Source organism: Brachyhypopomus gauderio, unplaced genomic scaffold (assembly GCF_052324685.1).
Source record: "Brachyhypopomus gauderio isolate BG-103 unplaced genomic scaffold, BGAUD_0.2 sc468, whole genome shotgun sequence".
In the NCBI taxonomy this organism is placed as follows: domain Eukaryota; kingdom Metazoa; phylum Chordata; class Actinopteri; order Gymnotiformes; family Hypopomidae; genus Brachyhypopomus; species Brachyhypopomus gauderio.
Window position 1 is genome coordinate 479 of NW_027507289.1, and position 24,035 is coordinate 24,513.

Below are 24,035 nucleotides of genomic sequence, written 5' to 3' on the forward strand. Positions count from 1 at the left end.
AGACAGCAGTGACTCGCCCTCAACGCGCAGCAGCGTCTGCAGGTCTGGAGGTTCTGTGGCCACGTCGTGAAGACGCTCACAACCGTCTGCGTTGTGAAGGAAATTTACCTGAAGAGGATAGCAGAGGGATATTCTGGTTTTATATCGACAGGTATGTTCAAATATTCGTATTTTATTATAACGCTTATCTGGAAAACTGTTAAGATGGCTAGAGAGGACTCATTTGTTCGTAGCTAACACAGCCACCCAGTAACGTTAACCAGTTTGCTAACTATATTAGCTTTTCATTTGTGCACATGAAACCTCTTCCGAATTCTTGATGGAATGAAGGTATTTTGTGTAGTTAATCGCACAACAGCACTTTGATATTTTACTCGCACCGTCGTGTCTGCTTAGTCGCGCGAGGCTGTAGGGGTGTGCTGTTGTCCAAAAATGGTGCTCGCGCGCTCCTGTGTGTTTGGATCATGGCGATGTGAAATATCACATTTAGTTTTAGGCTACACGTAAATAGCGTTTAAAAATAACACACAATTTAGTTGTGTGGTCATGTCGTGAAGACGTTCACATCTTTCTGCGTTGTGAAGGAAATCTTTGCTTTTATTTATTTCCTACGCAAGGGGCACTTGCAGCTTTGTGTGACGCTACCAAAGACGGACTCGGCGAGTCTGTAAGTATTTGTGGATTTGTGAAGTTTAAAGTAAACAAGGTTTTCTAGCTACTAGTGTTGCGCGACTTCGGCTAACGGATCTTGGTGTGCTACGGTGGTTCTGTTATCAGCAACAGGCCTCGTTTTCATTAAAAGTTCAGATGTGATCAAAATGTCGAACCAGTGTTCGAGTCGAGGTGCACTTGTGGTGACAAACTCCAGGTTAATTATGCAAGCGCAAATCCCCTGTTGAGGGTCGGTAAACGGCTTGGAAACAACTAGACAGAAAAGTAGTGCGTGAAAATTAGTCGTGCTTAAAAGGTCCATCAGAGGAGGGTTCGCCTGCAGACGAATGATGATTATCATTTAAACTCTTTATTGACTTGCCATGATTTATTCTAGTTGATAACAGCGTGGTTTTGCATCATATTCAAGCGGACGAGACGTGTAGTGGCGGAACAGCTTCTGGGCGTTGGTCAAGCCGAGCAGACGTTAGGCGGAATATACAACGCAGTTACGATATCGTGTGTTTTATTTTATTCATCTTGCTTTACAGTTTGTGAATTTTAAGCTGGTTAGTGTAGCTTTTTGGAAATGTAACGAGAGAAGAGCTTATAGAAGTGAAAACACGATCGCACCCCTAATATACATGTGAGAGTGAGGGAGACGTGTGTAATTTGAACGAGCGCCCTGAGCCCTTCATCCAAGAGGCGGGGTTAATGGTGATACTTCAAACCAGCCACTAGAGGGCGTCAGACAATTGCAAATGGTGGCTTCACTTTTCACCCGCTGTCGTCCAGTGCACTTAAGTCTTTGACGCAACTGCCATTTTTTATTTGAACAAAGAATAGACTGACGTTTCTGTTGTAATGGTCGTTTACGTTTTTAAGTCAGAACAGTTTTGTGTCTAAGAAATTAAGGAGATGTACTACTCAAGAATTGCTATAAACTACTTGTATTCCGATTGGTCGACCAGCAACGTTATTAACATTTCTGAACCCTTGACTTTTCACACCCCTGCACTGCGTGGTATCACAACCTTTCTCGATGAACTCATGACTGTAACTTGATCTTTGTTTAGAGTCCTTCCGTTTTCATGCGAAAACCGTGTTGCGTTGTAGAACCGTAGTGGGGATTCTCGATGCTTTGAACGGCTACCCTCTGTTCGGCGGCCGACTGGTATCGCTTCTCGGCCTTTTGGCTAAGATCAAGTGTAGTATATGTTCTTATCAGTTTAATATCTGATACGTCCCCTACCCGGGGACCATATATTAAATTGATTTTTGGAACAGGGAGATGGAATAGGGGCTTGCTCCGTCCACTCCACGCATCGACCCGGTATTGCAGTACCTCCGGGAACGGTGCCACTTCCCCCCCTTTATTCTGTAAAGAAAAGTTATCAATCTTCTTAATGACGCTTTTATAACCTTTATTTTAGGTTAAGTTCCGTGTCGTTTTCTGTGGTCAACGGGTGCAGTATATCACATCCTTTAAATGTTATTAAAATAGTCGCTCCAATTAGGAATTTCTCTCGGCGACTGCATCCACTTTCCCTGTATTTCTGTTACCTCCAGATAATAACTGACTTTCCCTCTGGGATTAATCAAGGTCTATCTATCTATCCATCCATCTATCTATCTATCGCTCTTATTCTCACTTGTCTTCTGGCCACTGAGGGTAAAGCGGGAGGAGTTGAGCGCGTCAATTCACTAACCAAAAGCAAAGGGCAGCGCGCGTTCTGTTCCGGAAGTGCTTGGTCCATTTGCTCTCGATATTCAAGCACCATGAAAAGCCTTTGAAAGCTTCATTTCTCCACACCATTTAGTAATACGTCACTCTGTCACATTGGATCGTTGTGAATTTGGCTCCCTTAAGATTTTGCTGTACATCAAACCATTAATAACGTCTCAAACGTCCTATGGGCTAATGCATATTCCGGAGCAGTGCATCATGGGAAACGTCTTCTCGGTTTTGTTTACAGTCGCCTCAGCCCGCCCTCCGTGTCGTGATGAATATTCGAATCCGTGCGATGTGATTGGTAGTCTACAGTGAATCCGTGCGATGTGATTGGTAGTCTACAGTCAGAGTCCCGGTCGACCGTAGACTCTGGTCCAATCGGAAGATTTAATGGTCTACGCTGCATTTCTGTAGACTCGACTCCAAAATTCGGACTCCTAAGCGAAGAAAAAAAACAACGAAATAACAGACGTGTTAAAGCAGTATGTGGTTATATATGTTTTTGTTCACTTTTATTTTCGACTGTGTTGAGTTGTTTAATGACAGGAGAACTTGCCCTTCCAGTGAATAGCGTGGCTTTTGTTGATCTGGGTCCCTGTGTAGACTAGGAACTCATACTTACCTGGCAGGGGAGATACCATGATCAAGAAGGTGGTTCACCCAGGGCGAGGCTCAGCCATTGCACTCCGGTTGTGCTGACCCCTGCGAATTCCCCAAATGTGGGAATCTCGACTGCATAATTTCTGGTAGTGGGGGACTGCGTTCGCGCTCTCCCCTGATTTACTCTGGTTAAAAAGTAGAACTGTCCTTGTTTGTTGCTTGAGTGTGTGGACAACATGTGGGATTTCAATGAGTTGAGATTTAAGGAAGGTATTCATTAAAATTCATTCGTATTCCCATACATTTGCATGCCACATTTTGTACATAACTATCAAATGCAATAGTGTGCAAAATGTAAAACAGTTGAAATATTTCAAGTTTATAATTAGAGTACAGAATGTGGATGCCACAGCAGTGCCATCTAGCACAAATCAAATATGACAGGGATTAATATTATATACAAAAATATCACATGCAGTATGACAACATAAATTATTAGATTACCTCACTAATTGTAATTGTTTAATTTAATACCCCTCTGTATGCCTCCATTACTAGCTCAGAGCAGAAACCTGCCGGGAAAATTATCAAATTTGGCACCAACATTGACCTCTCTGATCCCAAAAGTTAACAGTTTTTCTAGAAGCTTCCATATGATTGTCTTGCTGCCCTCTGATTTTGTGCCAGATGCATTAAGACTGTTGTACATCCCCTGTGCTTTTATTTTGTAAAGACTTTATCTTGCATCAAAAATAGGATTGTGTGTGAAACGACACAACTTGGTATCTTAATTACCATATGTAGACAATAAAGTGATTTTGTAATATGTTTGTCAACTCTTGGCTTTGTGTGTGCAGGTGGAAACCTCAGCTCCAGGAGCTACAGAAGTTGCCAGCATTCATGCGTGTGTCCTCTAGTGGCAATATGCTGAGTCACGTAGGCCATACCATCCTGGGCATGAACAGTGTGCAGCTCTACATGAAGGTCCCAGGCAGTCGCACACCAGATCTGCACCCTCAGTGTAACCCTCACTAAATCACTATTATGGTTGTATTAATATGGAATCTGCCTAAATGTGTTACTCTGGCAGGCCATCAGAGATTTTTGTGATTAAATCGGTGTAAGGTTAAACTGCATTTACCGCTTTCAGTCTTGGATGATTTAAGATGAACATTTCAGAAGATTTTTTTGATTTTAGGTATTCTGTAAGTCTGTACATGGGCTTTCATATTTAAGGCAAAAAATATATATTTGGTATAAAATGTGCGTAGATTGTCGGGTGTTTGAGGTTTGCACCAGTTGAAACAAGCCCGTTGAACCATACCTTCCTGATCTCATCCAGGCATGGGGAGGACTACCTAACTGTCTCATGGTGGCCTGTGTTGGAGGATCTGTACTGCTCCAATATCCCAGTGTACCGCTTCATCCAGAGCCCTGGAGACTTGGTGTGGATCAATGCAGGCACAGTGCACTTGGTGCAGGCTGTGGGCTAGTGCAATAATATTGCATGGAATATGGGACCGCTTAATGGTAATTACCTGCCAAGTGGCAAAATGCTGAATGGGGAGGGGTGGGGGATTCTGTCCATAAGAAGTTCACACTGACACAGCCATATCCAGTATACACACGGTATTAAATGAGGACGAATCTAGCTTCAATACTGTCTGAATTCAATCCATATTGAAATGCTGGTTTTTCTGCAGTGTTTTGTATTTATGATGTGTTTTCAGCATACCAGTACCAGTTGGCTCTGGAAAGGTTTGAATGGAATGAGGTGAAGAAAGTGAAGTCCATCGTTCCGATGATCCACGTGTCCTGGAACATGGCTCGCACAGTCAAAATTTCTGACCCCACCGCTTACAAGATGATTAAGTGAGTACAACTACCTGAGGTAATGCCAGGAGCACAGAGGCGCTGTTATTGCTATATAAAGACTGTACACATTCAAATAGAGTCCTTGCCTTCCACAAATATGTTCAGTGTTGGCGTTTGAAGTATTTTAGCAGAAGTGTACTGTAGTGTAAATGTTAACTGCCTTCTCTCTCTTGTCTTGCACTCAGGCATTGTCTCCTGCAGTCTATTAAACACATTCAGATTCTGCGAGACCAACTTGTGGCAGAAGGGAAGAAGATCTCCTACCAGAGCAGAGTGAAAGATGAGCCAGCATACTATTGTAATGAGTGTGATGTGAGTGCTCCAGAGAACCCTGCTCATCACGTTACATCCCTCACTGCCTGGCCTGGTCTGTCCAAGCCACTTCATCCAAGCTCATGCAGAACCTTCACAACAGTCCTGTGAAAATGTCCATTTGACTTGGCAAACGTATATTGCAGGCATATGGTCTTGTTTGTGCATGTTTCCCCATTGTGAAGGTGGAGGTCTTCAACCTGCTGTTTGTGACGAGTGAGAACGGAAGCAAAAAGATGTACGTGGTGCACTGTGAGGACTGTGCCAGAGAGCGCAGCCCCAACTTCTCTAACATAGTGGTGCTAGAACAATACCGCGTAGAGGAACTGATGTACATCTATGACTCCTTCAGCTTGGTGAGGACACGCATGTGAATACACACACACACACATTCAGGCAGTCTTGCATTCACTCTTAGGAGTCTCATCATATGTACAGTCACACATAATGCTCACACTCTGTTTGAGATGCGTAAGATGTATTACATAATTGAGACACGGCATATTTAAAAAAAAAAAAAAAAAGACTCCGAGCAAAAAGCCACTTTTGTAACTGAAAATAGCAGCAAAATGAAATGCAAAGGCTTCTCATCGCTGCAGGTCGTGACCCCATTCGCCCTGACCTTTACCTGGTCTTGTGGGGGGCGGGGGCATTCAGAGCTGTTTTTTTAAAGAATCTACACATTTAGTGGTGCTTGAATTTGTTTTAAACATCATTTATGTGAGAATACAGTTACAATGCCAACCGAGGCATAGTTTTGGTTATACAGAATTTATCTGCAGTTGGTTGTCACAAACCAAAAATTGAGAAGGTTTTTTTTTTTATTTTACTTTTTACTATTATTCACATCAAACTGTAAATATTGACATTTTACTGGAATGAGGTTAAGTGTGAATCGAATTACCCATTCGATTGATAGTCATTTCCTTTTCATTTCTAGTCTTCAGAAATCAATGATTTCATATATTATGAAAATGTTGGTTACAATTATGATATAGAAGGTGCCGAGTTCTCTTTGAACTACTCTTTCATTTCTAAAGAAAAATCTATTTTTCCTGTTGCAATATATCATTTCTTCTTTTCGTGGTCATTTATTTAAAATCTGCACTGTTTTAGCGAGTTCACACAGTAAGCAAACTGAGCCAGCCATGTCTTAAATACTTTGTGAATTTGTGTGACTATGACCATTAATATTAAATGCTTTTGATAAACATGGACCTGTAGCTGATCTATTAAATTAACTCTATGGAGTTGTCCTTTCCTTCTAGTAACCATAATAAAAGTGATTATTTTTAAACCATTTATCAACTCAAATCAGGTATAACTTTTTTTTTTTTCTTTAGAGGAACCACAGAAACACCAGCGCCTTGCTGAGTTTACAAACCAAACCTAGCCCACACATCAGTTAGCAGTTAATAACAGCAGTTATTAATAACACTGCAGCTTATCACTAGATATTTACAAACACATTTAGATAATTTTAGATGTTGGAAGAATGAGAGGGACCTGAATCATTTTACCCAAATTCAAGCTCCCTTGGCGAATACAAACCAGTATTAACGAGCTGAAAAGAAATGAAATCACAGAATCCAAAGGGTGCAAAGTTGGCTCTGGTAAATCGTGAGGTCATGTCAGGCTCTGTGATGAAATGTGAAGTTACATTGGGCCGGGGATTTGGAGAATATACTTTTTAGGACGAATTAAGTTGGCTATGTTGTGGTTTAGAGGCCGTATAGGAACTCTGACCTTATTTTCAATCTCTAAGCCTTGATATTTGAGCCCTGTGTTTTTTAAGAGATTCAAAGAGGACTAGTGTGCATGAATATGATCACCCCTACTGTGCTACTGCGGTCACTCCATCTGCAGTTCGCAAAAGCTCGCTCGCGCTATCTACACTGAAAGCTCATTTACGACCATAGAGAGAGTGAAATGCTATAAATTGATGTTCTGTACTTATCTAAATATGTTCATATTTTGCTTTTTAGTTATTTTTACTGTGGAAATTTTAAGTCATAAGATACCAAACTCAAATAAGAAGTTGTCAAAATCCTGTTAAATGGCGATTTGGTTGCTTTTATTCACTATTTGGGTCTCTATAAAACACACAAATGAAATTATCAAATTACTCCACCATATTCTTGAAGTCCTAGTGTATCATTCCTGTGATTTGCAAGTGTTTTTACTGTAGCATTTTGGAATAACATGATGGCAAAATCGTATTAAATGGTGATTTCCAAACTGTTAAAAAAATCTTTAGTTTTGGAGTATGTTTTTACTATCTTAAAATCTAAAGATTCAGATGCTTTTCACTAAATAAAACTTTTATATATTGCATGTGTTGTCTGTGGGTATTTTGTGGACAGTAGAAGCTTGTTTGTAGTTTAACATTTTAGCTTTACTCAACCCAAGACTTCTTCAGTTCAGTGGTGTTCCTGTCAGGTCATATAGGTAAGGTTGCTAGGGCAACCATGGTCGTTAACACCTCTTAGTGTGTTCAAGGAGGTGGAAGACCCAACTCCTTTTGTGGGGGGAGGGGGGACTTCTAAACTTTACTTTTATATTTAATGGTACGTAGCTCTTAATGTTTATAAATATATATGTATATAGTACTCTTTATTTCCTTTGTATAATTTCCTTATATTTGATGCATTACATTCAGGTACTAATGGACTAAAGACAAATAACATTCATCTCAAATTGCAGTATGTTACATTAATGTTTGGTTTGGTCCATGTGTAAGCTATTCAGGGTCACCAAAGGTTCAAACATTTTTGCATTTATTCGAAACATCATGTTGTCTTGGCTAAATTAGTTTGCTCCATTTTAATATAATAATGGCACTGTCAAATCTGCACAGATTAAACAAGTGGTATCAGAAGACCAAGAAGATGATGACATGTTTATGGCAGGAAATGTTCTGAAGTCTGTTTAAATGTGTGCATTTAATTGTGTTTATGATGGTTGTGGTGGAAGCAGTGATAGTAGTGAGGAAGATTGATCAGAATTAATGAATCAATATGTATTAAAAAAGCAATATATATTTGCCTTCATGTTATCTCAAAATGCTACAGTAAAACACTTGCAAATCACAGGAATGATGCACAAATCAAATTATCAAACCAGTCCACCATATTCTTGAAATACACTTCCTAGTGTATTTTATAGAGCTCCAAAAAGTGAATATAAGGAACCGAATCGTCATGTATCAGGATTTTGACAACTTCTTATTCCAAAATGCTACAGTAAAATACTTGAGTCATGCAAATGATACACTTTGACTTATAATTTCTACAGTTAAAATATTTGAAAAGCAATTTATGAGCATTTTATATCTATTTAAGGTTCAGAACATCAAATCATAGCATTTCAATCTCTGCCCCTAGATTTCCTCCTGCGTCGTTTCCCAAAGCGCTACCGTAATACCGCGTGTATGCGCGTAAATGAGCTTTCAGTGTCGATAGCGCGACCGAGCTGTTGCGAAGTGCAGATGGCGTGACAGCAGTTACTGCGCTCGACCTGACAAAGTAAGACAATTGCAAATCTAAATGAAATTATTGAATGTGAATTTTTAAATTAGCATGCATGCCTGGAACATTTAAATGCAAATGTAGGATTACACTGCGCATTACATTTTTCATTTGGGGGCTGAAATGCTTCCAAATCTGAGGGAAAAGTCTTGAGAAGTGATGTGCTTACATAGAGAGACTCCGTATATCTTTGACGTGACAGAAGTAAGGGCCTGCAGTTTGTCCTGGACCGTGGTACCAAAAGGATCGATATTTGTTTCGAAAACTTTACCTAAGTGAAAACTAAAGATGACAAATACAAAACCGAACTGTAAATCCCGTGGCGTGCCGCAGATTTACTTTGCAGCATTACCGAATGGTCTACGCTTAAAACAGCGCAGGGACGGACGAAGACAGCGAGGTAAGCGCTTACTGCAAAATAACAGAGACTAAAATGTTTATGTAAAATTGTCGAATATTATCAAGAACGTGGGTGCAAATGCGTAACTTCTATAATGCTTTGTTCTTATGCTGACAAAAGGTGTATTCACAGTAACACCTTCACATGGTGCCGCACATGAAAAGTTAATTCGGTATAGGCCTAAATTCGCCATTTTGAACAAATTGGTTAGAATAATTTAATTTCTTTCGTGATAAAGCAATACATTTTGGTGTGATTTGACTGTTTAACAGCCTTGTTGAATTCGCAGTATGGCAATTATTTGCACAAGTATCGTCGACCGATATGTGCGTGATTAATGTAACATTTAGTGCGTTAGTTCGGCCACAGGCCGATGGCTGTTAAAACCTATTTTGTATTTTCATCTAATATCGCGGTCTGTTAGTAAAATGCCAGTCAGTTAAAATAACCTGGTCGTGTCCTTGTTTTCTATCTGAGGAGCTGTGCTCCATTTCGGCCTTTTAATCTTTATTATAGGCTACGTGATGTAAATTTTTCTAATCACAGTGTAGCATATATAACTATTTTGTGGTACACTGAAGTCTATGTACGAGCGCGCGCGCGTGTGTGTGTGTGTGTGTGTGTGTGTGTAGATGATGGCTCATGTGTGTGTGATTAAAACTTTGTGAGACTCAAAGACTAAAACTAGTCAGCCGTGTAGTCCTCTGAAATGAAGTAGACTAAATGAATGTCATTTGATATGCTGGTCTGACTAACTAACCGGGCTATCATTTCACGCACAAAACAATGACAACAGTCTCATTTATGTGTTTTTATGCGAAGCGCCTACTTCACAGCTTGAGAACCGCGTCCCAAGCGGCTAGTTGATTCTTATTGTCATGCATGTCCAATCTGTTTTCCCATATGAAAAGCAGATTAATGCTACAGTTGTCTCCTTAATGTAGCTTATCAATAAACTAATTCACAAGTGTGAATTTAGCAAACGTTAACAAGACGCATTACTGCATATTCAGAATCGGCGCATCATGGCAAGTGTGATTTATATTTCTTCTTAAACGGAATCTCACCATATTGTTACACGGCGTCGTTTATGACACGGCACTCGTAATATTTCTCTCTACTCTTTTGTTTTCTAGAAGAGGGTTAAAAATTGACATTTTCTCTTCTGATACAAGTGTGTGGTTCCTTCAACAGTATCTATTAGCATGCAAGCAGACAGTTTTATATAGTGTTCAAAAGTAGACCTTTATTATTTCCCAGATATTTATTTGGGCTTTTAAACACATCTTCTAAACACAAAACCTGCAGAACATAACCTTCTGGTTATTGTTCTTGGAAAAAGTCTTTTCTGAGGTCTTGAATTCTACTTACAGTTTTTGAAGGAGTTTTGAGAACTACATTTCAGCAGGTTGTCATCTCTGCTTGGAGAGGCTTTAGATCTTACACATCCTTTCTTTCAGTGATGCCTGTAGATATCTGCTCTGCTGTAGATTATGATGGACTAGATCAGGTGTGGCTGAAATAATAGCTAAAAACAAATAATAGCTACTCCCTTAATGAAAATGCCCCGAACATTTTGGATAGCTTTGAACACGTTCATGATTAGTAGTTTAAATTTCATATGAAATATTTAAATGCGATTGTGATTTTTATGTCTGTATACAGAAGTGAATTTCCCCTGTTACCAGTTCTCCTTCCTCTCCACACAGAGGTCTCATGAATGCTTGTATTAAGGTTCTAGCAAATTTTCTGACGAATTATTTGTTGTTAGGACCATTGCAACAATAATATTTAACAATTTTGGGTGTGGGCCATTTTTCACCCAGGAGAAACACGGACTTGAAATAGGAGGAAATATTCTTGACTTGAAATCGCTCAGAGTACCCATTCTCAAAACTGGCTACAGGTTTCATTCAAATGCAAATGAAATGCTTTGTCCTTGATCATGACTCAGCACAGGACTGGGTATCTAGACCACGTAGCGACTGCTGTGTACTCCCAAAATGTAAATTGGGTAAATACTTCACAGGTTCCTTTTGTACATTAAATTGGCCTAAATTGCTATGTCCTTCAACACAGACCTGAAGTTAGAGCTCAGTGTGTCAGTCTGGCGGACTTGAGTAGAGTCAAAAACACGATCATATCGTTTTCTTTGTTTTTCAATATCCCACTAGTATACACAGACTGTCTGACTTGATTTGTACGACGCCGGTGAAATACACAAAGTAAAGGCTCATACAACAAGGCAGGATTTATTGGTGGAGATTAACGTGAAAAGGATGGCCATGAATATTATGATTGTATAGCGACATATTTGCTTAATGATTGTATATCGACATATTTGCTTAAATATTCGTATTTTATCACAACGTTTATTTTGAAAATTGTAAGGCTAGCTAGGCCTAACTTGTCCGTACCTAACGCAGCCACCCAGTAACAATAACCAGTTTGCTAAATATTTGAACTATATTAGCTACTATTCATTTGTGCAGATAAAACCTCTTCCGAATTCTTGCTGAATATATGCTGTTTTGTGTAGTTAATCGCACAGCAGCACTTTGATATTTAAGATGTTTTTTGTTTTCTCTGTATTCAAATAAACGTTCACGATGTCACTCAGTCCGCGTCACATTACTCGCCCCCGCGTGTGCTCGTGTCCGCTTAGAATGACTGTGCACGAGTGTGTTCTCTGATCATACACTGGTAGGAATATGAAATATAAGATTTTTAAACATACGGTTTAGGCTACGTGCAAGTAACATTGTTACATCGTTTCTAATATATTTTGCAAATAACCGTTCACATTCCATTGCATGTCTTGTCTGCAAATGTTACTTAGTGGCTGTGTTAAGAACAAAGTAGGCATAGCAGTATTCAGTTTTCCAAATAAACGTCGTGATGAAATAAATGCAAAGATTTAATTATCTGCGTTATATAAATGAACGTTAACGGATAAAGGTCTATGTATACCAACGCGAGTCATTTTACGTTGAATGACGTCGCTAGTAAAAGGCATACAAGACATGTTTTAAAAAGGACTTATTGGCCCATTTTGGTTTTCCCTTTCTTTTAATGTGTTTTGCACCTTGTGTATATAGACGGCCTGCAAAGTTACAAAACCCAGAGTGACCAACTCTTGTCCCAAATGAACCATTTTTCTCAGTTGTGTGGAAGACCTCGCCGGAGTTTCAGCCATGTTCTTTGTAACAAGATGAGCGCTTCCTGTTCACAGACAGCAGTGACTCGCCCTCAACGCGCAGCAGCGTCTGCAGGTCTGGAGGTTCTGTGGCCACGTCGTGAAGACGCTCACAACCGTCTGCGTTGTGAAGGAAATTTACCTGAAGAGGATAGCAGAGGGATATTCTGGTTTTATATCGACAGGTATGTTCAAATATTCGTATTTTATTATAACGCTTATCTGGAAAACTGTTAAGATGGCTAGAGAGGACTCATTTGTTCGTAGCTAACACAGCCACCCAGTAACGTTAACCAGTTTGCTAACTATATTAGCTTTTCATTTGTGCACATGAAACCTCTTCCGAATTCTTGATGAATGAAGGTTATTTTGTGTAGTTAATCGCACAACAGCACTTTGATATTTTACTCGCACCGTCGTGTCTGCTTAGTCGCGCGAGGCTGTAGGGTGTGCTGTTGTCCAAAATGGTGCTCGCGCGCTCCTGTGTGTTTGGATCATGGCGATGTGAAATATCACATTTAGTTTTAGGCTACACGTAAATAGCGTTTAAAAATAACACACAATTTTAGTTGTGTGGTCATGTCGTGAAGACGTTCACATCTTTCTGCGTTGTGAAGGAAATCTTTGCTTTTATTTATTTCCTACGCAAGGGGCACTTGCAGCTTTGTGTGACGCTACCAAAGACGGACTCGGCGAGTCTGTAAGTATTTGTGGATTTGTGAAGTTTAAAGTAAACAAGGTTTTCTAGCTACTAGTGTTGCGCGACTTCGGCTAACGGATCTTGGTGTGCTACGGTGGTTCTGTTTATCAGCAACAGGCCTCGTTTTCATTAAAAGTTCAGATGTGATCAAAATGTCGAACAGTGTTCGAGTCGAGGTGCACTTGTGGTGACAAACTCCAGGTTAATTATGCAAGCGCAAATCCCCTGTTGAGGGTCGGTAAACGGCTTGGAAACAACTAGACAGAAAAGTAGTGCGTGAAAATTAGTCGTGCTTAAAAGGTCCATCAGAGGAGGGTTCGCCTGCAGACGAATGATGATTATCATTTAAACTCTTTATTGACTTGCCATGATTTATTCTAGTTGATAACAGCGTGGTTTTGCATCATATTCAAGCGGACGAGACGTGTAGTGGCGGAACAGCTCTGGGCGTTGGTCAAGCCGAGCAGACGTTAGGCGGAATATACAACGCAGTTACGATATCGTGTGTTTTATTTTATTCATCTTGCTTTACAGTTTGTGAATTTTAAGCTGGTTAGTGTAGCTTTTTGGAAATGTAACGAGAGAAGAGCTTATAGAAGTGAAAACACGATCGCACCCCTAATATACATGTGAGAGTGAGGGAGACGTGTGTAATTTGAAACGAGCGCCCTGAGCCCTTCATCCAAGAGGCGGGGTTAATGGTGATACTTCAACCAGCCACTAGAGGGCGTCAGACAATTGCAAATGGTGGCTTCACTTTTCACCCGCTGTCGTCCAGTGCACTTAAGTCTTTGACGCAACTGCCATTTTTTATTTGAACAAAGAATAGACTGACGTTTCTGTTGTAATGGTCGTTTACGTTTTTAAGTCAGAACAGTTTTGTGTCTAAGAAATTAAGGAGATGTACTACTCAAGAATTGCTATAAACTACTTGTATTCCGATTGGTCGACCAGCAACGTTATTAACATTTCTGAACCCTTGACTTTTCACACCCCTGCACTGCGTGTATCACAACCTTTCTCGATGAACTCATGACTGTAACTTGATCTTTGTTTAGAGTCCTTCCGTTTTCATGCGAAAACCGTGTTGCGTTGTAGAACCGTAGTGGGGATTCTCGATGCTTTGAACGGCTACCCTCTGTTCGGCGGCCGACTGGTATCGCTTCTCGGCCTTTTGGCTAAGATCAAGTGTAGTATCTGTTCTTATCAGTTTAATATCTGATACGTCCCCTACCCGGGGACCATATATTAAATTGATTTTTGGAACAGGGAGATGGAATAGGGGCTTGCTCCGTCCACTCCACGCATCGACCCGGTATTGCAGTACCTCCGGGAACGGTGCACTTCCCCCCCTTTATTCTGTAAAGAAAAGTTATCAATCTTCTTAATGACGCTTTTATAACCTTTATTTTAGGTTAAGTTCCGTGTCGTTTTCTGTGTCAACGGTGCAGTATATCACATCCTTTAAATGTTATTAAAATAGTCGCTCCAATTAGGAATTTCTCTCGGCGACTGCATCCACTTTCCCTGTATTTCTGTTACCTCCAGATAATAACTGACTTTCCCTCTGGGATTAATCAAGGTCTATCTATCTATCCATCCATCTATCTATCTATCGCTCTTATTCTCACTTGTCTTCTGGCCACTGAGGGTAAAGCGGGAGGAGTTGAGCGCGTCAATTCACTAACCAAAAGCAAAGGGCAGCGCGCGTTCTGTTCCGGAAGTGCTTGGTCCATTTGCTCTCGATATTCAAGCACCATGAAAAGCCTTTGAAAGCTTCATTTCTCCACACCATTTAGTAATACGTCACTCTGTCACATTGGATCGTTGTGAATTTGGCTCCCTTAAGATTTTGCTGTACATCAAACCATTAATAACGTCTCAAACGTCCTATGGGCTAATGCATATTCCGGAGCAGTGCATCATGGGAAACGTCTTCTCGGTTTTGTTTACAGTCGCCTCAGCCCGCCCTCCGTGTCGTGATGAATATTCGAATCCGTGCGATGTGATTGGTAGTCTACAGTGAATCCGTGCGATGTGATTGGTAGTCTACAGTCAGAGTCCCGGTCGACCGTAGACTCTGGTCCAATCGGAAGATTTAATGGTCTACGCTGCATTTCTGTAGACTCGACTCCAAAATTCGGACTCCTAAGCGAAGAAAAAAACAACGAAATAACAGACGTGTTAAAGCAGTATGTGGTTATATATGTTTTTGTTCACTTTTATTTTCGACTGTGTTGAGTTGTTTAATGACAGGAGAACTTGCCCTTCCAGTGAATAGCGTGGCTTTTGTTGATCTGGTCCCTGTGTAGACTAGGAACTCATACTTACCTGGCAGGGGAGATACCATGATCAAGAAGGTGGTTCACCCAGGGCGAGGCTCAGCCATTGCACTCCGGTTGTGCTGACCCCTGCGAATTCCCCAAATGTGGGAATCTCGACTGCATAATTTCTGGTAGTGGGGGACTGCGTTCGCGCTCTCCCCTGATTTACTCTGGTTAAAAGTAGAACTGTCCTTGTTTGTTGCTTGAGTGTGTGGACAACATGTGGGATTTCAATGAGTTGAGATTTAAGGAAGGTATTCATTAAAATTCATTCGTATTCCCATACATTTGCATGCCACATTTTGTACATAACTATCAAATGCAATAGTGTGCAAAATGTAAAACAGTTGAAATATTTCAAGTTTATAATTAGAGTACAGAATGTGGATGCCACAGCAGTGCCATCTAGCACAAATCAAATATGACAGGGAATAATATTATATACAAAAATATCACATGCAGTATGACAACATAAATTATTAGATTACCTCACTAATTGTAATTGTTTAATTTAATACCCCTCTGTATGCCTCCATTACTAGCTCAGAGCAGAAACCTGCCGGGAAAATTATCAAATTTGGCACCAACATTGACCTCTCTGATCCCAAAAGTTAACAGTTTTTCTAGAAGCTTCCATATGATTGTCTTGCTGCCCTCTGATTTTGTGCCAGATGCATTAAGACTGTTGTACATCCCCTGTGCTTTTATTTTGTAAAGACTTTATCTTGCATCAAAAATAGGATTGTGTGTGAAACGACACAACTTGGTATCTTAATTACCATATGTAGACAATAAAGTGATTTTGTAATATGTTTGTCAACTCTTGGCTTTGTGTGTGCAGGTGGAAACCTCAGCTCCAGGAGCTACAGAAGTTGCCAGCATTCATGCGTGTGTCCTCTAGTGGCAATATGCTGAGTCACGTAGGCCATACCATCCTGGGCATGAACAGTGTGCAGCTCTACATGAAGGTCCCAGGCAGTCGCACACCAGATCTGCACCCTCAGTGTAACCCTCACTAAATCACTATTATGGTTGTATTAATATGGAATCTGCCTAAATGTGTTACTCTGGCAGGCCATCAGAGATTTTTGTGATTAAATCGGTGTAAGGTTAAACTGCATTTACCGCTTTCAGTCTTGGATGATTTAAGATGAACATTTCAGAAGATTTTTTTGATTTTAGGTATTCTGTAAGTCTGTACATGGGCTTTCATATTTAAGGCAAAAAATATATATTTGGTATAAAATGTGCGTAGATTGTCGGGTGTTTGAGGTTTGCACCAGTTGAAACAAGCCCGTTGAACCATACCTTCCTGATCTCATCCAGGCATGGGGAGGACTACCTAACTGTCTCATGGTGGCCTGTGTTGGAGGATCTGTACTGCTCCAATATCCCAGTGTACCGCTTCATCCAGAGCCCTGGAGACTTGGTGTGGATCAATGCAGGCACAGTGCACTTGGTGCAGGCTGTGGGCTAGTGCAATAATATTGCATGGAATATGGGACCGCTTAATGGTAATTACCTGCCAAGTGGCAAAATGCTGAATGGGGAGGGGTGGGGGATTCTGTCCATAAGAAGTTCACACTGACACAGCCATATCCAGTATACACACGGTATTAAATGAGGACGAATCTAGCTTCAATACTGTCTGAATTCAATCCATATTGAAATGCTGGTTTTTCTGCAGTGTTTTGTATTTATGATGTGTTTTCAGCATACCAGTACCAGTTGGCTCTGGAAAGGTTTGAATGGAATGAGGTGAAGAAAGTGAAGTCCATCGTTCCGATGATCCACGTGTCCTGGAACATGGCTCGCACAGTCAAAATTTCTGACCCCACCGCTTACAAGATGATTAAGTGAGTACAACTACCTGAGGTAATGCCAGGAGCACAGAGGCGCTGTTATTGCTATATAAAGACTGTACACATTCAAATAGAGTCCTTGCCTTCCACAAATATGTTCAGTGTTGGCGTTTGAAGTATTTTAGCAGAAGTGTACTGTAGTGTAAATGTTAACTGCCTTCTCTCTCTTGTCTTGCACTCAGGCATTGTCTCCTGCAGTCTATTAAACACATTCAGATTCTGCGAGACCAACTTGTGGCAGAAGGGAAGAAGATCTCCTACCAGAGCAGAGTGAAAGATGAGCCAGCATACTATTGTAATGAGTGTGATGTGAGTGCTCCAGAGAACCCTGCTCATCACGTTACATCCCTCACTGCCTGGCCTGGTCTGTCCAAGCCACTTCATCCAAGCTCATGCAGAACCTTCACAACAGTCCTGTGAAAATGTCCATTTGACTTGGCAAACGTATATTGCAGGCATATGGTCTTGTTTGTGCATGTTTCCCCATTGTGAAGGTGGAGGTCTTCAACCTGCTGTTTGTGACGAGTGAGAACGGAAGCAAAAAGATGTACGTGGTGCACTGTGAGGACTGTGCCAGAGAGCGCAGCCCCAACTTCTCTAACATAGTGGTGCTAGAACAATACCGCGTAGAGGAACTGATGTACATCTATGACTCCTTCAGCTTGGTGAGGACACGCATGTGAATACACACACACACACATTCAGGCAGTCTTGCATTCACTCTTAGGAGTCTCATCATATGTACAGTCACACATAATGCTCACACTCTGTTTGAGATGCGTAAGATGTATTACATAATTGAGACACGGCATATTTAAAAAAAAAAAAAAAAAGACTCCGTTTACTCCCAGCAACCCAACATACCGACCTCTGATTGGCCCTGAGAGACTTACAATGAAAGGCAGTTTGTGCTGTCATAGTATTGGCAGTTAAACATGGCATCTGTTTTTTTTCCTCCTCCATTTTCTTACTTTTGGATCATTCCGTTTCTTTGGGGTACTAGGGGTGTCATGATTCTCTAAATCCTCGATTCGATTTCATTTCCGATTTTAGGGTCTTTGATTCGATCCTCGGTTTTCTTTTTTTTTTTTTTTCTTTTTTACAGCAGAGGCCTACACCAGTTTTGGATAAGTCTAAATTTACAATATCTTATTTCAAAAGTTGGGTTTGATATAAGTGATACAAGTGATCTGTAATACACCACATTAGGCACTAATGGTTAAATTTAAATAATTGATAAAAGATAAATGTATTAATAAAACAGCAATGTGCAACATAACAAAACAAATAATAAAACAATTACAGGAACATGTACAAAATAAGAGAACAAATAGAGCCTTAAACTAAACTCTATCCTAAGACTTTTTCAGTCCCTGAGAATGACAACTGTCATTTTTTATGGCCTTGACAACATCAGACCATAATTTTGTTGTTGTTGGTGTAGTGGGGGCTGTACTATAAAAGTCACCAAACAGTTCACTGAGTGTGGTTCTCTTTGCTGGGGGGCTGCCTTCACTGGATACTGCAGTTTCTGGGTCCTCTGCAGGGTTTTGGCTGGTCCCTTGTCCTGGGGCCCGAGTTTAAAAAAGAATATACATTTATAAATGTATCAGTATTTCAAGTATAAGTTAAATTTGCATCACTATTAATAGTTGGCATTTCATCATATGAATTTCAATTGGTCACACACCTGTGTGGGATGCTTTTGTAGGATTTTCTCAGACAGACTGTTGAATATCTCTTTCCGAGAGGGGTCATCCAGATGGGGTAAAGACTTGAACAGAGGGTCCAAGGCAGTGCTCTCATTCAGGAACTGTTGAAGACTGGGATTTGAATACCTCCCTCCAATGTTGGTTGCTATAGCCGATTTAACATCCTTCATAATCTGTGAATCTGTGCCACTGTGTTTCATTGCTGAGAGAATTGAGCAGGATCATAGACACAGTGGGCTGCTGTTCTGAGTTCAGTAGAGTTGTGATTGTTTTCATGGGCTTCAGAACCTCAACCATGTCCTCCAGAACAGTCACATCTTGATCAGAGAGTGTGATGAGATCTTTGGCATTCATTTTAACATCTTTTTCTGTCGGTGCAGAATAAACAGCAGCTTGTTGCTCCAAGTAGCGTGTAAGCATGTCATAGCTAGAGTTCCACCTTGTAGTGTCATCATCTTTAATCAGCTTGTGAGGAGGAAGCTGGAGCATCTCTTGTTTGGCCTTTAAGACAGCTGCTGCAGTCGTGCTCTTATGAAAGGTGACCACTCTCCTGACTTTGCCCAAAAGACGAGAAATCTGGTTTACTCCCAACCCCTTTTGGGATACCAGGTTTACTGTGTGTGCAAAACACCCTATATGTGGTGACAATCCAGCTGCATTTGAGGCATTGACAATGTTTTTGGCATTATCTGTGGTCACAGGTATGGTTATATTTTGTCTATCCAGTTTCCATTCTAATACTGCTTCCTGTAGCACTGCTGCCAAATTATCACAAATTATTCTCCTTTGTCTTTTTTTAGGGTTATCAGAGATGTCTATGGTTTCTAATATTCTTATTGCTCTGTATGGTTTTGTTTTTTAAGGAGATTAAAGATAAATTTGTCCCATAAACTCTCCAACTGGGCTATATATGAATTATTTAATGACTCTATAGCTCCACTTTTCTGTAGATTGTAGAATGCAGAGCAGACGCAGTTTGTCTAAGAGACATATTTTGTATAGGAGAGCAAAAAGCCACTTTTGTAACTGAAAATAGCAGCAAAATGAAATGCAAAGGCTTCTCATCGCTGCAGGTCGTGACCCCATTCGCCCTGACCTTTACCTGGTCTTGTGGGGGGCGGGGGCATTCAGAGCTGTTTTTTTAAAGAATCTACACATTTAGTGGTGCTTGAATTTGTTTTAAACATCATTTATGTGAGAATACAGTTACAATGCCAACCGAGGCATAGTTTTGGTTATACAGAATTTATCTGCAGTTGGTTGTCACAAACCAAAAATTGAGAAGGTTTTTTTTTTTATTTTACTTTTTACTATTATTCACATCAAACTGTAAATATTGACATTTTACTGGAATGAGGTTAAGTGTGAATCGAATTACCCATTCGATTGATAGTCATTTCCTTTTCATTTCTAGTCTTCAGAAATCAATGATTTCATATATTATGAAAATGTTGGTTACAATTATGATATAGAAGGTGCCGAGTTCTCTTTGAACTACTCTTTCATTTCTAAAGAAAAATCTATTTTTCCTGTTGCAATATATCATTTCTTCTTTTCGTGGTCATTTATTTAAAATCTGCACTGTTTTAGCGAGTTCACACAGTAAGCAAACTGAGCCAGCCATGTCTTAAATACTTTGTGAATTTGTGTGACTATGACCATTAATATTAAATGCTTTTGATAAACATGGACCTGTAGCTGATCTATTAAATTAACTCTATGGAGTTGTCCTTTCCTTCTAGTAACCATAATAAAAGTGATTATTTTTAAACCATTTATCAACTCAAATCAGGTATAACTTTTTTTTTTTCTTTAGAGGAACCACAGAAACACCAGCGCCTTGCTGAGTTTACAAACCAAACCTAGCCCACACATCAGTTAGCAGTTAATAACAGCAGTTATTAATAACACTGCAGCTTATCACTAGATATTTACAAACACATTTAGATAATTTTAGATGTTGGAAGAATGAGAGGGACCTGAATCATTTTACCCAAATTCAAGCTCCCTTGGCGAATACAAACCAGTATTAACGAGCTGAAAAGAAATGAAATCACAGAATCCAAAGGGTGCAAAGTTGGCTCTGGTAAATCGTGAGGTCATGTCAGGCTCTGTGATGAAATGTGAAGTTACATTGGGCCGGGGATTTGGAGAATATACTTTTTAGGACGAATTAAGTTGGCTATGTTGTGGTTTAGAGGCCGTATAGGAACTCTGACCTTATTTTCAATCTCTAAGCCTTGATATTTGAGCCCTGTGTTTTTTAAGAGATTCAAAGAGGACTAGTGTGCATGAATATGATCACCCCTACTGTGCTACTGCGGTCACTCCATCTGCAGTTCGCAAAAGCTCGCTCGCGCTATCTACACTGAAAGCTCATTTACGACCATAGAGAGAGTGAAATGCTATAAATTGATGTTCTGTACTTATCTAAATATGTTCATATTTTGCTTTTTAGTTATTTTTACTGTGGAAATTTTAAGTCATAAGATACCAAACTCAAATAAGAAGTTGTCAAAATCCTGTTAAATGGCGATTTGGTTGCTTTTATTCACTATTTGGGTCTCTATAAAACACACAAATGAAATTATCAAATTACTCCACCATATTCTTGAAGTCCTAGTGTATCATTCCTGTGATTTGCAAGTGTTTTTACTGTAGCATTTTGGAATAACATGATGGCAAAATCGTATTAAATGGTGATTTCCAAACTGTTAAAAAAATCTTTAGTTTTGGAGAATGTTTTTACTATCTTAAAATCTAAAGATTCAGATGCTTTTCACTAAATAAAACTTTTATATATTGCATGTGTTGTCTGTGGGTATTTTGTGGACAGTAGAAGCTTGTTTGTAGTTTAACATTTTAGCTTTACTCAACCCAAGACTTCTTCAGTTCAGTGGTGTTCCTGTCAGGTCATATAGGTAAGGTTGCTAGGGCAACCATGGTCGTTAACACCTCTTAGTGTGTTCAAGGAGGTGGAAGACCCAACTCCTTTTGTGGGGGGAGGGGGGACTTCTAAACTTTACTTTTATATTTAATGGTACGTAGCTCTTAATATGTTTATAAATATATATGTATATAGTACTCTTTATTTCCTTTGTATAATTTCCTTATATTTGATGCATTACATTCAGGTACTAATGGACTAAAGACAAATAACATTCATCTCAAATTGCAGTATGTTACATTAATGTTTGGTTTGGTCCATGTGTAAGCTATTCAGGGTCACCAAAGGTTCAAACATTTTTGCATTTATTCGAAACATCATGTTGTCTTGGCTAAATTAGTTTGCTCCATTTTAATATAATAATGGCACTGTCAAATCTGCACAGATTAAACAAGTGGTATCAAGACCAAGAAGATGATATGTTTATGGCAGGAAATGTTCTGAAGTCTGTTTAAATGTGTGCATTTAATTGTGTTTATGATGGTTGTGGTGGAAGCAGTGATAGTAGTGAGGAAGATTGATCAGAATTAATGAATCAATATGTATTAAAAAAGCAATATATATTTGCCTTCATGTTATCTCAAAATGCTACAGTAAAACACTTGCAAATCACAGGAATGATGCACAAATCAAATTATCAAACCAGTCCACCATATTCTTGAAATACACTTCCTAGTGTATTTTATAGAGCTCCAAAAAGTGAATATAAGGAACCGAATCGTCATGTATCAGGATTTTGACAACTTCTTATTCCAAAATGCTACAGTAAAATACTTGAGTCATGCAAATGATACACTTTGACTTATAATTTCTACAGTTAAAATATTTGAAAAGCAATTTATGAGCATTTTATATCTATTTAAGGTTCAGAACATCAAATCATAGCATTTCAATCTCTGCCCCTAGATTTCCTCCTGCGTCGTTTCCCAAAGCGCTACCGTAATACCGCGTGTATGCGCGTAAATGAGCTTTCAGTGTCGATAGCGCGACCGAGCTGTTGCGAAGTGCAGATGGCGTGACAGCAGTTACTGCGCTCGACCTGACAAAGTAAGACAATTGCAAATCTAAATGAAATTATTGAATGTGAATTTTTAAATTAGCATGCATGCCTGGAACATTTAAATGCAAATGTAGGATTACACTGCGCATTACATTTTTCATTTGGGGGCTGAAATGCTTCCAAATCTGAGGGAAAAGTCTTGAGAAGTGATGTGCTTACATAGAGAGACTCCGTATATCTTTGACGTGACAGAAGTAAGGGCCTGCAGTTTGTCCTGGACCGTGGTACCAAAAGGATCGATATTTGTTTCGAAAACTTTACCTAAGTGAAAACTAAAGATGACAAATACAAAACCGAACTGTAAATCCCGTGGCGTGCCGCAGATTTACTTTGCAGCATTACCGAATGGTCTACGCTTAAAACAGCGCAGGGACGGACGAAGACAGCGAGGTAAGCGCTTACTGCAAAATAACAGAGACTAAAATGTTTATGTAAAATTGTCGAATATTATCAAGAACGTGGGTGCAAATGCGTAACTTCTATAATGCTTTGTTCTTATGCTGACAAAAGGTGTATTCACAGTAACACCTTCACATGGTGCCGCACATGAAAAGTTAATTCGGTATAGGCCTAAATTCGCCATTTTGAACAAATTGGTTAGAATAATTTAATTTCTTTCGTGATAAAGCAATACATTTTGGTGTGATTTGACTGTTTAACAGCCTTGTTGAATTCGCAGTATGGCAATTATTTGCACAAGTATCGTCGACCGATATGTGCGTGATTAATGTAACATTTAGTGCGTTAGTTCGGCCACAGGCCGATGGCTGTTAAAACCTATTTTGTATTTTCATCTAATATCGCGGTCTGTTAGTAAAATGCCAGTCAGTTAAAATAACCTGGTCGTGTCCTTGTTTTCTATCTGAGGAGCTGTGCTCCATTTCGGCCTTTTAATCTTTATTATAGGCTACGTGATGTAAATTTTTCTAATCACAGTGTAGCATATATAACTATTTTGTGGTACACTGAAGTCTATGTACGAGCGCGCGTGTGTGTGTGTGTGTGTGTGTGTGTAGATGATGGCTCATGTGTGTGTGATTAAAACTTTGTGAGACTCAAAGACTAAAACTAGTCAGCCGTGTAGTCCTCTGAAATGAAGTAGACTAAATGAATGTCATTTGATATGCTGGTCTGACT

The 24,035-nt window shown here is 39.8% G+C and overlaps 2 protein-coding genes, 1 long non-coding RNA gene and 4 other non-coding genes across 12 annotated transcripts in view; 6 read left to right on the forward strand and 1 right to left on the reverse strand.

Annotated features, from left to right (window-relative positions):
* On the forward strand, positions 1–16,784 carry LOC143506335 (lysine-specific demethylase 6B-like). 5 transcript variants are annotated; one of them, XM_076996309.1, is made up of 10 exons: positions 11–151; positions 618–667; positions 3,841–4,004; positions 4,326–4,513; positions 4,714–4,855; positions 5,044–5,170; positions 5,356–5,526; positions 12,330–12,478; positions 16,159–16,322; positions 16,644–16,784. In XM_076996309.1, the coding sequence occupies exons 4-10, from the start codon at positions 4,498–4,500 to the stop codon at positions 16,661–16,663; spliced, it is 789 nt and encodes a 262-aa protein (XP_076852424.1). In that variant the 5' UTR covers positions 11–151; positions 618–667; positions 3,841–4,004; positions 4,326–4,497; the 3' UTR covers positions 16,664–16,784. The 5 variants fall into 5 exon arrangements, with proteins under 5 accessions (XP_076852428.1, XP_076852423.1, XP_076852424.1 ...); XM_076996313.1 differs by lacking the exons at positions 618–667; positions 16,644–16,784 and adding an exon at positions 12,944–12,993 and having other exon boundaries at positions 1–151; positions 16,159–16,300; XM_076996308.1 differs by lacking the exon at positions 618–667 and having other exon boundaries at positions 3–151.
* On the forward strand, positions 1,828–2,018 carry LOC143506346 (U2 spliceosomal RNA). The gene has a single exon (XR_013128296.1). It is a non-coding gene; the product is annotated as a U2 spliceosomal RNA (small nuclear RNA).
* On the forward strand, positions 2,998–3,161 carry LOC143506342 (U1 spliceosomal RNA). The gene has a single exon (XR_013128292.1). It is a non-coding gene; the product is annotated as a U1 spliceosomal RNA (small nuclear RNA).
* On the forward strand, positions 14,152–14,342 carry LOC143506350 (U2 spliceosomal RNA). Its single transcript, XR_013128300.1, has one exon. It is a non-coding gene; the product is annotated as a U2 spliceosomal RNA (small nuclear RNA).
* On the forward strand, positions 15,317–15,480 carry LOC143506347 (U1 spliceosomal RNA). The gene has a single exon (XR_013128297.1). It is a non-coding gene; the product is annotated as a U1 spliceosomal RNA (small nuclear RNA).
* LOC143506336 (lysine-specific demethylase 6B-like) overlaps positions 16,691–24,035 on the forward strand; it is a 14,278-nt gene continuing 6,933 nt past the window's right edge. For both annotated transcript variants that reach the window (XM_076996314.1, XM_076996315.1), the window contains exons 1-4: positions 16,691–16,831; positions 17,032–17,173; positions 17,362–17,488; positions 17,674–17,844. In XM_076996314.1, the coding sequence (XP_076852429.1) occupies positions 16,816–16,831; positions 17,032–17,173; positions 17,362–17,488; positions 17,674–17,844 (456 nt within the window). In that variant the 5' untranslated portion in view covers positions 16,691–16,815. The remainder of the gene's footprint in view (positions 16,832–17,031; positions 17,174–17,361; positions 17,489–17,673; positions 17,845–24,035) is intronic.
* LOC143506340 (uncharacterized) lies at positions 18,237–21,409 on the reverse strand. The gene is made up of 2 exons (XR_013128290.1): positions 18,870–21,409; positions 18,237–18,746 (listed from the first exon to the last, which is right to left on the reverse strand). It is a non-coding gene; the product is annotated as an uncharacterized LOC143506340 (long non-coding RNA).

Bases quoted from the DNA above. Each gene is read 5' to 3' on its own strand.
- LOC143506335 (XM_076996308.1), top strand. The intron at 5,171-5,355 runs GTGAGTGCTCCA...CCCATTGTGAAG, and splicing joins ACTATTGTAATGAGTGTGAT to GTGGAGGTCTTCAACCTGCT. The intron at 16,323-16,643 runs GTAACCCTCACT...GATCTCATCCAG, and splicing joins ACCAGATCTGCACCCTCAGT to GCATGGGGAGGACTACCTAA.